General features: G+C 37.6%; 1 protein-coding gene across 2 annotated transcripts in view; it reads right to left on the reverse strand.

The window, feature by feature from the left end:
* SCAPER (S-phase cyclin A associated protein in the ER) overlaps positions 1-18247 on the reverse strand; it is a 583444-nt gene that overhangs the window by 161604 nt on the left and 403593 nt on the right. For both annotated transcript variants that reach the window (XM_025390645.1, XM_025390644.1), the window contains one exon: positions 5749-5864. In XM_025390645.1, coding sequence (XP_025246430.1) covers positions 5749-5864 — 116 coding nt within the window. The remainder of the gene's footprint in view (positions 1-5748; positions 5865-18247) is intronic.

The raw sequence follows: 18247 nt of genomic DNA on the forward strand, positions 1-18247 counted from the left end.
GCAACTTTACTGATCTATTTGATATGAAAAACCAGGCATACCTTATAAAAAAAGAATTATTTTTCCTGTTAGTTTAAAATGGGGCAATCTTATACCTACTGATGTGCTCTTATTCTAAAACTGTGATAAGGCCAATGACCTTATGAATACAGTTCTAGCATACTCTTTGGCCTTTTGAGTAAGTAACAGTCACAGATACACGACATTCAAAAACTCATGGAAGTTTAAAGACAGACTAAAAAAGTCATTGCCTAAAATCCATGTAACAGAGAAGAAGAAGAATAGGATGCTCAGACCTAGCTCAGCTAAACTGATGATGGAGGGTAAATCATTCAGTCTTTAAAACTTTTGGTTTCTTCATTTATATAGTGTGATAATGGTGCAAACATGCCAAATACTCTGATTGTTAAATAAATGTAATATACCTGACAGCTCTACGTGGAAATCAAATGCCAAAATCAGAAGGGTCATATTTGGTGAAAATGAGATCAAATTGTAAGTCTACAGAGTCCAATATTTGAGGCAGTATGCCCTTTTAACGCATTGCTTTTATCTGTTGGAGAAAATTCATTCATATAGTCACACAATATTGACTATTGATGTCCTGTGATTTACAAATAATGTATTCACTATGTGTCATGATCCTAAGGACTTACAATCTACTTGGGAGAGGTGATAGTACAGCAGACGGAGTACTTGGCAAAGCAGCACATAATAAAGTGCTAAACCGAACTATTCTCTAACCTGTTTGATATTTTTTTCAGCGATAAGATAAAGACACAAATGTTCTATAGATCAACTTTAGGGCTGACACAAAGTTAAGGAAAATTAAACTGAATAAGTGGCCACATCAGGATCTTGATAGACTGGGCTAAAACTTACCAAGATGAAGTCTGAATTTAGGGTGAAAAAAACAAATGCCCAAGTAAAATTAATAGATTACAGCTTCTTAGAAGCCAAAGTGACAAAGACTTAGGGATTTAAAGCTCAGTAATTAGGCAGTATAATATGGAGTCAAAACAATAACTACAACAAAAAACACTGAAAATAACTAAGTGCTTTCTTTGTGCAGGGACTTAAACACGTGCACTTTTAATCCTCATAACAGTTCTGTAAGGTAGGTATTAGTCTTACCATTTAGTTGAGGCTCTGTTAAAACAAGTAGTTTGGCCCAAAGTCATATAGCTAATCAGTAAAAAGCAGAGTTAAGCCTGGATCTGACTCTACAGCCTATACATTTTTCACTATACCATGCTGTCTGCTTTGCTTTGTGTTGATGAATGTACTTCTATATGAAAAACTGTCCACAGGGACTATGAAGAGATAAGCAAGGCTGACAAAGAAGAAATAGGCACCTGATTAGTTCTCCAACAGAACAACATAAAGTAGCTCACAGAGTTTACTATTTGACCCCTGGTCCTTGTGTAACTGTCAGAAATTATGAATCTTAGGTAAGTAAAAGGCAACCTGGGGAAGACTCTTTTTGGTGGCCCAAGAGGTTTGCTGGTTGCCTGTGAATTACGAACATCTACTACTGCCTGGAAAGGGCTTGGAGATGTGGAAGGCCAGTTTAGTGCCACCTTTCACTTTAATTATCATTGCTACTATGTACATATACTATAAAAAGACAACACAAAGTTTTGGTACAGTTGCTTCTAGTCACAGCAGATTCATCTTCTTATTTATATAACATGGGCCATTCTTTACGCTCAAAGAAAGTGAAAACTCCTGTTTATTTTCAAATAATAAAAAGCTATGATGAACCACTATTATTAGTCTAGAGTTTTTAAAAGGCTAGAAGATGTCATTCATTTGTCTGTACTTGTTTTTGGCAATTTGTAGGTTTGGAAGGCCAAGGTGGGAGGATCATTTGAGGTCAGGGGTTCAAGACCATCCTGGCTAACATGGTGAAACCCTGTCTCTACTAAAAATACAAAAAAATGAGCCGGGCATGGTGGCGCGTGCTTGTAATCCCAGCTACTTGGGAATCGCTTGAACCCAGGAGGCGGAAGTTGCAGTGAGCCAAGATGGCCCCACTGCACTCTAGCCTGGGTGACAGTGAAACCCTGTCCCCCCAAAAAAAAAAAAAAAAAAAAGTTTGTAAGCAGAATAGCATTAGTCTTCCCCAAAGGAGATACAAACTGCCTTGTTTCAGGGCGATCTTTCTTGGAACTAAAAACAATTTTATTGGAGCACATTTGTTTAAATGATTGATTTTGTAATAACACATCCTGACCTAAACCCTTTCAGAGATAACTTGAAAATAATTAAAGCAGTTTTATGGCCTTTCCCTGGTTCTCATAAGAGCAAAACAACCTACTGCAGACTCAGAAAGGTTTCAAAAGTCACACTTCCAGAAGCAGGTATAATTCTCAATTTCACGTTAAAAAAACAAAAAACAAAAAACAAAAAAAGCTTCTGGAAGCAAATATTCATTCACAGGAAGTTGCTTAGCAATAATCATAGAACAAACAAGACATGCAACTACTGAGGTACTATGTGGAGTAAAAAGAGATATGAACAGTACGGTAAGAAAAGAGGACAGGAAGCTGGTTTATCCACTAACAAAGAGCTCAGGGCTTCAGAAGCAGCGACACATGAGGTTTATAGCCATAAGACTCCAGGTTTCAACAGGGTAACTGTTATGAGACAGTGGCTTAAACTTATCAAATCCTCTATTTATCACTGAGAAAAATTAAACAGGATATTCTAAACTAGCCTCTTTAGGTAAATGCCATGAAATGCCACAGGAGGCAGGAAACAGCAGTAGCTAAGGTGGCAAAAGGTTCATGGAGTTGAGGGGTGGAAACCCACTAGGGATGGAAAGATTCTGGACAGGCTGAGAACAAAGGAGTGCCCAGGGACTATGGAAAGCCCAGGGCCTGGGCAGGGATTTGTGCACGAGAGTAGTTGGAAGGAAAATGAGAAAGAATATTTTTTGAAGTAAGCCACTGACTCATGCCCACCAGTATGCTCTTATTCTACATTTAAATCTGAAGTGGTTACAAAATTCCCCTTGCTGTTCTTTGAGTAAACAGCATAACACTCTTATGGCTTTAATCCTTTAGCCCTGAAAACTGAAGCTGCTTTAGAAAGTAGAGTTATGGTATTGAGACTGTGCTCAGGATAAAAGAATCTTAGAGTTGATGCTGGATGCCCACAGCTCTGGGTGCTAGACTCACTCAATAAGTAGCACTTAGTTGAAAACACAAATCTATTGTGAATAGTGCCACAATAATCTATAAAAAATAAAAGATCTATAAAAAATCTATAAAAAATAAAAAAGGATGAGTTCATGTCCTTTGTAGCGACATGGATGAAGCTGGAAACCATCATTCTGAGCAAACTATCGCAAGAACAGAAAACCAAACACCGCATGTTCTCACTCATAGGTGGGAACTGAACAATGACAACACTTGGACACAGGGTGGGGAACATCACACACTGGGGCCTATCGTAGGGTTAGGGGGAGGGATAGCATTAGGAGATATACCTAATGTAAATGATGAGTTAATGGGTGCAGCACACCAACATGGCACATGTATATATATATATATGTAAAAAACCTGCATGTTGTGCACATGTACCCTAGAACTTAAAGTATGGGAAAAAAAAAAAAAAAGAAAAAAAGCAAACACAAATTTATTGGCCTAAAGTGAAATGAAGGAACAAACTCTTAATCCTGACCCTGTGGGTCAGCTAGTGCTGACCAGCTACGAGGCACTGGTCTGGACTCTCAAGATTCCACAGCTCCTTTGCAAAGGGAGTGTGCTAATTCTTGCTTAGGTCTTTGTAGGAACTGTGGACACCTCTTCTATTTCCTAAACAAGAGGCAGAGATAAGCACCAGAACAACATACTCTGTTACAATGACAATAGCAGCTTTTGGGAAACAGGCATTTAATCTAGGTTACCAACCAGAGAGCTTAGTGTCATGCATGTTGAAGCCTACCAGAAAACAAAACAAAACAAAAAACGAAAAACCTCTATGTGAATTTAAGATGAACAATATAAATTATTAACAGTTATCAAAGCACTCTCCCAAAGAATCAGTATCATTTCCTTTCTTATTTCAAATATTTATTATGTTTCATTCCTTTCTTCCTTCCTCCCTGCCAATTAACATACAGTAAGTGAAGACAACCTGCCCAGCAACACCCTATAAATGAAGTCCATTTTGATAAGAAATAGCAACGCTTCTGGGTTATAAAAACCACTATGCATGCTATAACTTGCCTTATGGGGAGCTTTCTGCTCCACAGAAAGATTTCCTGACTTAAAGAATACCTATATCATTCTTCATTAATCTTTGTGAGTAGAGGAAAGGAATCCAAATCATCTTTGTCAAAAGCTTGTACTTAGAAATATCACATGTCAGGTAGCTAGCACTGTCTTAAACCAGGCAAGACTATTTTAAAAACTCTCATTTAACATTTATAATGTAACTTTACATTATAATATACAAATATACATTATAATAAAAGCTTAACAGTTTACAAAAAGCTCTCATATACATTATTTCAACTGGTCCCACAGTAGCACCACGAGGTGAATATGATTACATTTATTTTTCCAAATAAGGAAACAGATGCAATGAAATTAAGGCACTCACTCAAATTCTCTTAGCTAGTAGCCTGGCAGAGGTAAAACCAGAACCCAGCTTTGTCCTACTCCAAAGCCAGTGCCATTTCTTTTTAATACAAATGCCTCTCAGAAAAAAAAAAGATAACATACTCTTGGAATTTTTTTTTCCTGTTGTATCCAATGGACAAATGAAGCATTCACTTTTTTTTTTTTTTTTTTTTTGAGACAGGGTCTTGCTCTGTTGCCCAGACTGGAATACGGTGATGCAATCATGGTTCACAGCAGCCTTGACCTCCTGGGCTCAAGTGATCCTTCCTCTCTTAGTCTCCTGAGTAGCTGGGACTACAGGTGTGTGCCACTATGCCTGACTAAATTTGTTAATGTTTTGTAGAGACGGGGTCTCGCTACATTGCCCAGGCTATTCTCGAACTTCTGGCCTCAAGTGATCCTCCTGCCTTGACCTCCCAAAGTGCTGGGATTATAGATGTGAGCCATTGCACCCTGCCTAAATGAACTTTTATTAAAACCTCTTATTTAAACTCCGTAAATAAAAGTCTCCACAAAATACCCAGAAACTGCACACGTTACAACCCAGGAATACAATACTTTTGAAATAACATTGCTGCTATACCCCAAGTGGCCAGGGACTTAAGAGAACAGGAAAGCAATTTACCGTTAAAGACCAACGTGCAATTCAGTTCCCAGCAATTTGGCTGGGACTCTAGGCTATGGCACTCTTCGCCTCTGAGTGCTCTTCCTGTATGGTAGGAACTTGCTGAAATTTCACAGCTCAGACTTTTGTTAATGTACTTACTCACTTCTTTTTTCACATGTAACACAATGTTAGCCTACTGTAACTATTATTTATTTGTGCTCAATTTTTGGAAGCAGTTAGAATTGCTCAAGAGTTTATCAATTCTTCTTGATTTCTGATTAGAGCACATCACAGACCAAAGAGATTTCCTTTATAAGGCTTTTTAGGCTCAATTTGAGTTTTGCAAGTGATGTTGAGCACCTCTGTTTTTCTCCCTAATGGGCAGTGTAAGCTTTTGCTATTCAACCCTGAATACACATACAATTTTCTTGTCGTTCTCCATATGGAAACCATAGGGCAGAAATGACTCACAAATGAAACGTAAAAAACAGATTAAGAAACTATACTTACTTAGGAGGAATTCTTAAAACTGTGTTCACATTTGTGGCTGGGACTACTACTTGAAGGATGTGTTCAAGGGCTGTTAATCCACCAGCAGCTTGAAATGCAATCTGATCTGCCACATTCTAGACAGAAATACAAACAGAAGTTAGTCCAATTTCCCAGGCATAAAACTATAACTAAAATGATATCTGTAGTCTGAAACATGCTGATGGTTCAACTATTCTACAAATATTATTTTATAAATATTTGTTGAATGCTACTCACTGCTAATTGTTTCAGTACTAGGAAATATAGGTCAAAAGGAGTGAGCATAAAAGACATAGTTGCTCTCCTCCATGAAGCTTAAAATTTGGTAGATGGCAAGCACCGGCAACCAAAGCAAAAAGGGACAAGTGGGATCACATCAAGTTAAAAAGCTTCTGCACAGCAAAGGAAACAATCAACCAAGCAAAGAGACAACTCACAGAATGGGAGAAATGGGAGAAAATATTTACAAACTATCTATCTGACAAGGGATTAACAACCAGAATATATAAGAGCTCAAACAACTCTAAAGGAAAAAAATCTAATAATCCGATTTTTTAAATGGGCAAAACATCTGAATAGACATTTCTCAAGAGAAGACAAACAAATGGCAAAGAGGCAAAGGAAAAGGTGCTCAACATAACTGATCATCGTAAAAATGCAAATCAAAACTACAAACATACTATATGATCTAATTTATATGAAAATCTATGATAGACAACATAGTTGTCACCCCAGTTAAAATGGCTTTTATCCAAAGACAGGTAATAACAAATGCTGGTGACGATGTGGAGGAAACGGAACTCTCATACACTGTTGGTGGGAATGTAAATTAGTACAACCACTATGGAGAACAGTTTGGAGATTTTTCAAAAAACTAAAAACAGAGCTACCATATGACCCAGCAATTCCACTGGTAGGTATATGCCCAAAAGAAAGGAAATCCATATATCTAAGAGATATCTGCTTTCCCATATTTACTACAGCACCATTCACAATATAGCCAAGAACTGGAAGCAACTCCATCAGGAGATGAGTGGATAAAGAAAATGTAGTACATATACAGAATGGAGTACTATTCAGCCATAAAAGGAATGAGATCCTGTCATTTGCAACAACATAGATGAAAGTGGAGGTCCTTATGTTAAGTGAAATGAACCAGGTGAAGTAAGACTTCACATGTGCTCATTTATTTGTGGGAGCTAAACATTAAAACAACTGAACTCATGGAGATAGAGAATGGAAGGATGGGTACCAGAGGCTGAGAAGGGTGGTGAGGGGACCGGGTAGCGGGGAAGGAAGTGAGGGTAGTTAATGGGTACAAAACAATAGTCAGAAAGAATAAGACCTAGTACTTGATAGCACAACAGGGTGAGTATACTCAATAATAATTTAATTGTTCATTTACAAATAACTAAAAGAATACAGTTGGATTGTTTGTAACACAAAAAAATGAATGCTTTAGGTGATGGATACCCCATTTACTCTGATGTGATTATTAAGCATTGTATGCCTATATCAAAATATCTCATGTAAACCATAAATATATAAACTATGTACCCACAAAAATTAAAAATTAGAGAAAAAATGAGTGCCTAGAAGAACACTAATCAGATAGTTATAAATAAGGTGATTTTAATTATAAGTACCTTGAAAGATAAAAGGTTCTCTATGAGAATAATGGGAGAATCAACTATATAATGGGGAAAGGGTCAGGATAGGCTTCTCTGATAAAATTGAGGTTTTAAGACAAGTAAAAGAAAGGGGGAAGAAAAGAAGCACTCCAGGCAAAGGAAAAAAATTATATATAAATTTTTAGCAATACTTACTTAAAAATCACATCTTTATCACATTGTAATCTTAATTACCACCTAACAATATAGACTTCCACAAAGATTCCCTCTACTAGAATATTTGTCTTCAGCAATAAAAGATAATCTAATATCTAATCATTTTAGCTGTATCCTTTTAAAAAAATACCATTTCAGCTATTTTAGGAGAACATTAAGTAACAATTTTAGAACTAAACCTACGATTATTTCTATGCAATTTACGATCTGTATATAATCCTTGTGGGAAATAACATTTGCAAGTTATTTGCACTTCTTTGGCATGGGAAAGAGAAAAGTAATTCTATGCTACACTGTGTGTTTTTAAGCATAGGCAGAATCAATGCAACATATATGTAAAAAATAAGATAGCAACCTATTGTGCCTTGAATTGTGCCCCCCTCAAAATCCATATGTGGAGGTCCCAACCCCCAGTATTTCAGAATGTAACTGTATTTGAAGAGAAGATCTTTAAAGTGGTAACTAAGTTAAAAGTGAGGCTGTTAGAGTAGGCTCTGGTCCAATGTGACTGATGTTCTTATAAGAGGAGAAAAAGGCACCGGGGTTACACCTGCACAGTCAAGAAGCCACATGAGGACACGGCAAGAGGTGGCCATCCACTAGCCAAGGACAGAGAAGTCCAGGAGAAACCAGACCTGTTGACACCTTGATCTTGGACTTGCAGCATCTACAACTGAGGGAAAATCAATTTCTATTGTTTAACCAACCCAGTCGTTGGCACTTTGTTATGGCAACCCCAAGCAAACTAATACAACCCCTCTATTACATCACCGCCTTACATTTCTTCTAATAGTATTCCACAGCCTTGAAACTTTGAAATACTGAGGTTTTGTTGAAAAGCGAGTGGGGAGGAGATATTAGTATATATAAGCTCTGTCAAACATATTTGCCTCGTTCTTCTGGTGTTCTGAGCATTAATGACATACCAATTATTGTCTCCAGTACATGTCTAGAGTTGAGCAGTGTTATCAAATGCTTATCTTAATCATTCAATTGCTCTTTGTGCACAATAAAATACATTTTGTGAATATAAGAAGTTCATTGTGACAGCTAGACAAGACTCATACATGTAAGATTAAAATTAACAATTTTGTTATTAATGGAAAAATATTTCTTTGCAAAGTTAAAACAAACAATCAAAACCTCCAAAATCCAGGTACTTAATAGTTTATTTAATACTGTAATGCTGTCGTTATTCCCTCTTTTTATGCTAGGATGTCAATATACTTAGAATAATAAGCTCTGTGTATTATCATATAATATACATAGAGAAGTGTACTAATCATAATTGTACAGCTCGATGAGTTAAAAAAAAATTGAACACACTGTGTAACAACTCCAAAATTAAAATACAAAGCTTCATAGCATGCCATAGTATCCCTTGTGCCCATCCTATTCACTATCTCTTCCTTGTGCCAAAATGTAAAGGTTATCCCAACTTTTAAACTCATGAATTCATTTTGCCTTCTTTTCATATCTATATCACACTTTATCCAACTGTGTCTAGCTTTTTTTGGTTGATTGTTTATTTCTAAATTCATCCATGTTGCTGCCTGTAGCAGTATTTCATTCATTTTCTTTGCTGTATATTATTCCTTTGTGACTCTCTATATCCACTTATTTAAATGTTTCACTGCTGATTGACATTTAGCTTGTTTCTACTTTGACACTTTGGACAACGCTCCTTTAAACATTTGTGCACATGTATTTGGCACATGTGACATTCAGCTATGTTGGGCATATCTAGGAGTAGAACTGCTGGGTCACAGAGTATGCATAGGTTCAGTTTTAGTAGCTATGGCCAAACAGCTTTCTAAAATATTTCGAACAATATTGGCGGTATAGTGTTAATTCCCGTTATTCCACATTCTCACTAAAATTGGTTTTACCGGTCTTTTTAACTTTGGTCATTGTAATGGGTGTGTACTGGCATTTTATTGAGGTTTTTATTTCCTGTTTCCTGATGACCAGGGAGATTGAACATCTTATGTTTACTGGCTGTTCGTGATTTAAAAAATTTAATTCAGGTATATTTTATAATTGGGTGAAAGGCTCAGATCTTAAATATACTGTTCAATCAAACTTGACAAATGCTTATCAAGACACAACCATTTCTATCACCCTAGAAAGTTCCCTCATGCTCCTTCCATGGTCAATCCTTCCTCTCTGAAGCAACCACTGATTTGTTTCATAGTACCATAAGTTAGTGTTGTCTATCATAGATTTTCATATAAATTAGATCATATAGTATGTATAAATATTTTCTGGATTTAATTTGGTAGGGACTGGCTATCCCACCAGTAGTTTTATATCAAGCCTAGGGAACTGTGGAAACATCTCAAGTGTAGGGAAAATGGTAGAGGGTCAAGATGGGGATGTAAACACATACATACACCTCCTTTCTTATATGTAAAACAAATAAGGATTCCAGATAAAATATTTTAAAACATTAAAAGTCATAACCATATTAAAAATAAATGAAACATCTCTGTGAAACAGGGATGGAGAAGCTCATAGTAATGCATAGGGCAAGGGTCCAATTTTTAGTAGACTCTCAAAAGAACATTTGCTCCTCCAGATTATCCTTTTTTCTTCAGCTTTCACACTGATCCAGCCTCCAAATTCTGGAAATTCTACTTCTGTTACAGTTCTTGCTTCTTCTATCCATGCCTACTGTTAATAACCATGTCAGAACCATGTCTAGTTAGGCTCTCATGGTATCTTGTTTAAGGTATTATAACAATCTCCTAATTAGTATCTTTGGGTCCAAGTTTACCCTAACCAGCCCATTTTCTAGAGCACTGCTTCCCAAACTCTATAAAAAAAACCCAATTTTTTGTTTTTAACATTTTTACTCCATTATAGACTGACACTTTTGTGAAATACAGATGAAATACTGAACAAATGGGAAAAAATGTACTAAGTAGAAGGCCACATTTTAAAATACTGTGAAAATGACCACACTGCCAAAGGCACTCTAAGAATTCAATGCAATTCCCATCAAAATGCTATCATCATTCTTCACAGAACTAGAAAAAACAATCCTAAAATTCATATGGAACCAAAAAAGAGCCTGCATAGCCCAAGCAAGACTAAGCAAAAAGAACAAATCTGGAGGCATCACATTACCTGATTTCAAACAGGCCACAGTCACTAAAAGCGCAAGGTACTGGTATAAAAATGGGCTCATAGACCAATGGAACAGAAGAGAGAACCCGGAAATAAACCCAAATACTTAACAGCCAACTGGTCTTCAACAAAGCAAACAAAAAACATAAAGTGGGGAAAGGACACCATATTCAACAAAAGGTGCTGGGAGAATTGGCTAGCCACATGTAGAAGAATGAAACTGGATCCTCATCTCTCACCTTATACAAAAATCAACTCAAGATGGATCAAGGACTTAAATCTAAGACCTGAAACTATAAAAATTCTAGAAGATAACATCAGAAAAACCCTTCTAGACATTGGTTTAGGCAAGGATTTCATGACCAAGAACCCAAAAGCAAATGCAATAAAAACAAAGATAAATAGCTGGAACTTAGTTAAACTAAAGAGCTTTTGCATGGCAAAAGGAACAGTCAGCAGAATAAACAGACAACTCACAGAGTGGGAGAAAATCTTCACAATCTATACATTCAACAAAGGACTAATACCCAGAAACCACAAGGAACTCAAATTAGCAATTAAAATTAGCAAACAACAAAAACAAACAAACAAACAATCCCATCAAAACACAGGCTGAGGACATGAATAGACAATTCTCAAAAGAACATATACAAATGGCCAACAAACATATGTAAAAATGTTCAACATCACTAATGATCAGGGAAATGCAAATCAAAACCACAATGTGATACCACCTTACTCCAGCAAGAATAGCTATTAAAAAAAAAAAAAGATGTTGGTGTGGATGCAGTGAAAAGGGAACACTTCTACATTGCTGGTGGGAATGTAAACTAGGAAAACAGTGTGGAGATTCCTTAAAGAACTAAAAGTAGAAGTACCATTTGATCCAGCAATTCCACTACTGGGCATCTACCCAGAGAAACAGAAGTCATTATAACAAAAAGATACTTGCTCACGCATGTTTATAGCAGCACAATTCGTGATTGCAAAAATGTGGAACCAACCCAAATGCCCATCAATCAACAAGTGGATAAAGAAACTGGTACATGTGTGCGTGTGTGTGTATATATATATATGTATGTCTGTGTGTGTATATGTATGTGTGTATATATATGTGTATGTGTGTGTATATACATATATATATATATGGAATACTACTCAGCCATTAAAAGGAATGAATTAATGGCATTTGCAGAAACCTGGATGGGATTGGAGACTATTATTTTAAGTGAAGTAACTCAGGAATGAAAAACCAAACATTGTATGTTCTCACCGATAAGTGGGAGCTAAGCTATGAGGATGCAAAGGCATAAGAATGACACGATGAACTCTGAGACTTGGGGGAAAGGGTAGGAAGAGGGTGAGGGATAAAAGACTACAAATTGGGTTCAATGTATACTGCTGGGGAGATGGGTGCACCAAAATCTCACAAATCACCCCTAAAGAACTTATTCATGTAATGAAATACCACCTGTTCCCCAAAAACCTATGGAAATAAAAATAAATAAATAAAATAGTAGATGCAAAAAGACAAAATTACTCTGTCAATTTGCAAAATTTACTCTTGATTTGTGTATATATCTCATTATGTTTCATAACAGTGGCCTGGCACTGGCTTATGGACTCCGTTTGAGTAGTCCTGCCCTGGATACACAATGAAGAAATACCCTAAAGAGTAAATGTCATTACATCACTCTTTGCTTAAAACACTCCAGGGACAACTTCTTCACAGTCTACAGAACAAGATCCATGGACCTTAGAATCATTCTTCAGAATCTGATCCCTCTCCAATAGCCTCCTTCCCTGCCAGGATCCTGCCTCTCTTGTAACTAAATTCCTTATATGACCCCTACTTTTTCATGCCTCTGTGCTTTTGCATAAACTGTTCCTTTTCAGGAAGGATGATCCTCTAGTTTTTCATCTTTGTATCTCCACTAAACTCTGAGCTTCCTGATGTCAGAGACCATGTCTGCTTCATCATCATATCCCAAAGACTTAGCATAGGGGACTGCACTCAGTAATTGCTCAACAATGTTGCTGAATGAGAAGGACGGCTGACAAAGATACTCTTATTTTTTATATATATATATATTTCGTCCATTTGTTTTTTGAGATGGAGTCTTGCTCTGTCGCCCAGGCTGGGGTGCAGTGGTGCGATCTTGGCTCATTGCAACCTCAGCCTCCCGGGTAGCTGGGATTACAGGCACCTGACAACATGCCCGGCTAATTTTTGTGTTTTTTTTTTTTTAGTAGAGATGGGGATTCACCATGTTGGTCAGGCTGGTCTTGAACTCCTGACTTCAGGTGATCTACCTGCCTTGGCCTCCCAAAGTGCTGGAATTATAGGCGTGAGCCACAACGTCCGGCCCCATTATACATGGTTGTAACTGCGAAAACAGAAACAGTAATTTCTCTAGTATGACTCCAGGATGAAATCCTCCATTCTTGTTATTATGTTTGCCTTACAGAATAGTTTTTCACTGGAAATGAGCTTCATGACCAAAGAATGAGATTCAGTTTTCCAAGACTGGAGGACATGTTCACCCTGAACTTTCTTAACATCCATCAAGAAAGGAACTAAACTTTCCTCTCATATTCCATTTTAGTGTAAAGCCATTATGTACTGACATCTCTCAACTCAAAAACAGGGCATAGAGTATGTTAAGCCAAGCAGAAACACCGGCTGATCAGTGTGTCCACAGGGAAACCAAGCAGCACCACTGCTGTTCCTGCAGACCCCTCCACAATGGGAGGAAACTGGGTCAGCACTGCAGAATTGGAGGGGAAAAGGACTGAGTAAAAGCAGATCATTTTAATGTATACATCTATGCCTTAAGAAAAGCCTCCAAAAAAACCCTCAAAGCCTTTTCTGCAATGCCAACAACATGGATGCGACCTCTTGAAAAACCTGACACAAGCTCTAACAGATATTAAACAGGACCGAATAAGCCAATTTCAGGAAGATAAAGGCCATTCAGAGCCAACTTTTTACTAATGCACTACTGGAAACTGAAGTTTTAGTTTATTATTTGCAGCTTTTCAAAAAAAAAAAAAAAAAAAAAGCAAAAAGTAAAATCAACTGTGAAATAAAGAAATCTCCCAAATCTCTGCCTGGAGCTAAGGAAGATTCTGGTTATGTTTACTTCTGGATTAGAGATGCAACAAGCCACCTCAGGACTCTCTTTCATGGAGCATGGCCAGATGGAAACACTGCTCAGTATCATCCTAAGTTCTTCATGCCCCACATCAAGCCCTACTCATCCATCACCTCAGCCCTACCTCACGGCCCCATTCTCTCTTATCTGCAAGCTCCTGAAGAGTGGTATCTGACTCATCTTTGCAGCCTCAGTCCTGGCACAGAGCAGGAATGGTAAACACCTGATAGATAAGTGATAGAACAAAAGAATGAACAAATGAAAGGACTTATTTCAGACAGTAAAAATTTATTTCCTGTGAGATATGATAGGTTAACACAATATAGAGGCATGTTAAATATAACAAGGAGAAATACTGCTCACTGGATCCCATTCCCTAACAGTTTATATATAAAGATGGATGAAACAATCCTGTGATATTAGAGTTGACTTCTTCATCTCATGGGGACAGAAAGGGAAAATCAAGCTGTCTCAATGATGAACCAACCAAATATTAAAACTAAGAGAGAAAAAAACCTTCGCAAGCATGTGGCGTTAAAGACCTTATATGCAAATCCAAAAAGAAAATAATCCTCATACAAATCTAGGTGGACTTAAATAACACAGAAAGCTTCCCCATCTCTTGTTCCTCTCTTTTCATACCACACTAACTTCCTGTGCCAATCACTTGGCACTTCTTATACAGTTTTATTACATTTCTGGATGTATTACATTTCTGGATGCCTTAATGCCATAATAAGAAGACTGGATGCTCTTCAGATACACCATTTTATACTTATCCCTATCCCTCTTAGCATCCAGAAAAAGCAAGTACACTAAAAATCCTTAACCATAATTATCTTCTCCATTCAAACTGCCACCTTTCCAACTTGTAGTGTTCAAATGCTCTCCCAATCCCTTAAGACCAAGATCAAATGCTGCTGCTTCTGTTAAGTCACTCAGATCCCCTCAACTAAAGTCAAAGCTCTCTGTATATTTTTTGTGTGTGGCCCTTACCACTTTCTACTTTATGCAAAGTTATTTGTGTCCATGTAGTAGACGGTAAAGCCTAAACTCTCCTGTGTCTGTGTTCCTACCCAGGGCCAAGCACAGGATGCACATACTGAAGGTATCAAGCAAAGTTTTTTTCAGTGACTGAAAATATCTCATTCTAGAAAGGTGAATTCCCTTTTAAACCCTTTTCCAATTCTCTGCATTCAGACATATGAAACTGGAAAAAACTTTCATAAAAAGCTTGGTAATTCTGATCTGATTGAGAAAAACATACCTTTAAAGATAAGACGTGTAGCTTCCCTTACGTACCTGGCATAATACCTTAAAAGCTCTGCCTTCCCCTGCTCTCACCCACTGTGAGACTGACAACTGACTAATAGGATTAGTGGCTCCATTCTAATAACCCCACTTAGCTAAAGGCCAGCAAAAAATGACAGTCTCAATCTGAATTACACAGCCAGGGAATCCATCCAATTATTAACTAGAGTAACTGTTATTACCTCTCCCAATCAAAGAAGAGGCAGCTGTTAATCTTTGGTGGCCTGCAAAGGCTAGTGGCCTTTGTACTTGACTTTTCTGTAGACAATAATTATGTTCTTTGTGATCAGGGAGGAAGGCCTTCAAAGCTTTTTAGACAGAGGTGGCAGATGGGGAAAACTGTTTGCGTGTTCATTAGCAGTATAGGCTAGATTTGTTCTGAGCATCTGTGGCACCTTAAGACCTGTTTAGAGAAAATACAAGTAGGTTTTGGCAAGTCCATAAATTTAGAACTCAGTAGCCTAATTTATAGAGATGAGAAAGTCCTGAAGTGAAAATTTTTATGATCGTTTTTCCCAATATGGAAAACTTTGTTAACATTTAAAAGACATCATTTCCACTTTTCTACTATCCTTGTCTGTTAATGTTAGTTTAAAAGAAGCAAGCACAATGAGATGATGCTCCTTATTCTGTGTTTCTCCCTTACAAGCTTCCTAACTGCTGGCTTCTTTATATTCCCATAATCTACATAAATATCTATGCTCAGCTTTTCAGCTATAGGCACTAACATGATAGCACTAGGTTTTGGGGTCAGGGATGTCACAAGAACAAAAACATATACCGTGGGAAGGTGATACCAAAAAGCGTAAAATTACAAGCTACAATTTGAAGGCTTAGGCAATACAGTAAGTGGGGCTGAGAGGCTAGAAAAGCTTTCTTAGTATCAGATGAACAATTCCTTTGTGATGCTAATTAGAAGTTGGACTCTTTGGAAGGCGCTCCCTGAGGGAGCTGAATTGTGCCATTTCTGACCCATTTGGACTAAGGAAGGAAAGAATAGAGTGAGTGAGAGAGGGTGGGTGCAGGAACTGAAGGACAGAAGCAGACCACAAGACCTGAGTGCTCCTTCTCTCTCTCTCTCTCTCTCTCTCTCTTTCTTATTATACTTTAAGTTCAGGGTACATGTGCACAACGTGCAGGTTTGCCATATATGTATACATGTGCCATGTTGGTGTGCTGCACCCATTAATTCGTCATTTAAATTAGGTAAATCTCCTAATGCTATCCCTCCTCACTCCCTCAACCCCACAACCAGCCCCGGTGTGTGATGTTCCCCTTCCTGTGTCCAAGTGTTCTCAGTGTTCAATTCCCACCTATGAGTGAGAACATGCAGTATTTGGTTTTCTGTTCTTGCAATAGTTTGCTGAGAATGATGGTTTACAGCTGAATCCATGTCTCTACAAAGGACAAGTTTTTTTATGGCTGCATAGTATTCCATGGTGTATATGTGCCACATTTTCTTAATCTAGTCTGTCACTGATGGACATTTGGGTTGGTTCCAAGTCTTTGCTATTGTGAATAGTACCTCAATAAACATACGTGGGTGTATGTCTTTATAGTAGCATGATTTATAATCCTTTGGGTATGTACCCAATAATGGGATGACTGGGTCAAATGGTATTTCTAGTTCTAGATCCTTGAAGAATCACCACACTGTCTTCCACAATGGTTGAACTAGTTTACAGTCCCACCAACAGTGTAAAAGTGTTCCAATTTCTCCACATCCTTTCCAGCACCGGTTGTTTCGTGACTTTTTAATGATCTCCATTCTAACTGATGTGAGATGGTATCTCATTGTGGTTTTGATTTGCATTTCTCTGATGGCCAGTTTATGATGAGCAAAAATCCTCAATAAAATACTGGCAAACCGAATCCAACAGCACATCAAAAAGCTTATCCACCATGATCAAGTGGGCTTCATCCCTGGATGCAAGGCTGGTTTGACATACACAAATCAATAAACGTAATCCAGCATATAAACAGAACCAAAGACAAAAACCACATGATTATCTCAATAGATGCAGAAAAGGCCTTTGACAAAATTCAACAGCCCTTCAAGCTAAAAACTCTCAATAAATTCGGTATTGATGGAACGTGTCTCAAAATAATAGGAGCTATTTATGACAAACCCACAGCCAATATCATACTGAATGGGCAAAAACTGGAAGCATTCCCTTTGAAAACTGGCACACGACAGAGATGCCCTCTCTTACCACTTCTATTCAACATAGTGTTGGAAGTTCTGGTCAGGGCAATCAGGCAGGAGAAAGAAATAAAGGGCATTCAATTAGGAAAAGACGAAGTCAAATTGTCCCTGTTTGCAGATGACATGATTGTATACTTAGAAAACCCCATTGTCTCAGCCCAAAATCTCCTTAAGCTGATAAGCAACTTCAGCAAAGTCTCAGGATACAAAATCAATGTGTGAAAATCACAACTGTTCCTATACTCCAATAACAGACAAACAGAGAGCCAAATCATGAGTGAACTCCCATTCACAATAGCTTCAAAGAGAATAAAATACCTAGGAGTCCAACTTACAAGGGATGTGAAGGACCTCTCCAAGGAGAATTACAAACCACTGCTCAATGAAATAAAAGAGGACACAAAAAAATGGAAGAATATTCCATGCTCATGGATAGGAAGAATCAATATCGTGAAAATGGCCACACTGTCCAAGGTAATTTATAGATTCAATGCCATCCCCATTAAGCTACCAATGACTTTCTTCACAGAATTGGACAAAATTACCTTAAAGTTCATATGGAACGAAAAAAGACCCTGCATTGCCAAGACAATCCTAAGCCAAAAGAACAAAGCTGGAAGCATCACGCTACCTGACTTCAAACTATACTACAAGGTTACAGTAACCAAAACAGCATGGTACTGGTACCAAAACAGAGATATAGACCAATGGAACAGAACAGAGCACTCAGAAATAATACCACACATCTACAGCCATCTGATCTTTGACAAACCTGACAAAAACAAGAAATGGGGAAAGGATTCCCTATTTAATAAATGGTGCTGGGATAA

This window comes from Theropithecus gelada, chromosome 7a (genome assembly GCF_003255815.1).
Source record: "Theropithecus gelada isolate Dixy chromosome 7a, Tgel_1.0, whole genome shotgun sequence".
In the NCBI taxonomy this organism is placed as follows: domain Eukaryota; kingdom Metazoa; phylum Chordata; class Mammalia; order Primates; family Cercopithecidae; genus Theropithecus; species Theropithecus gelada.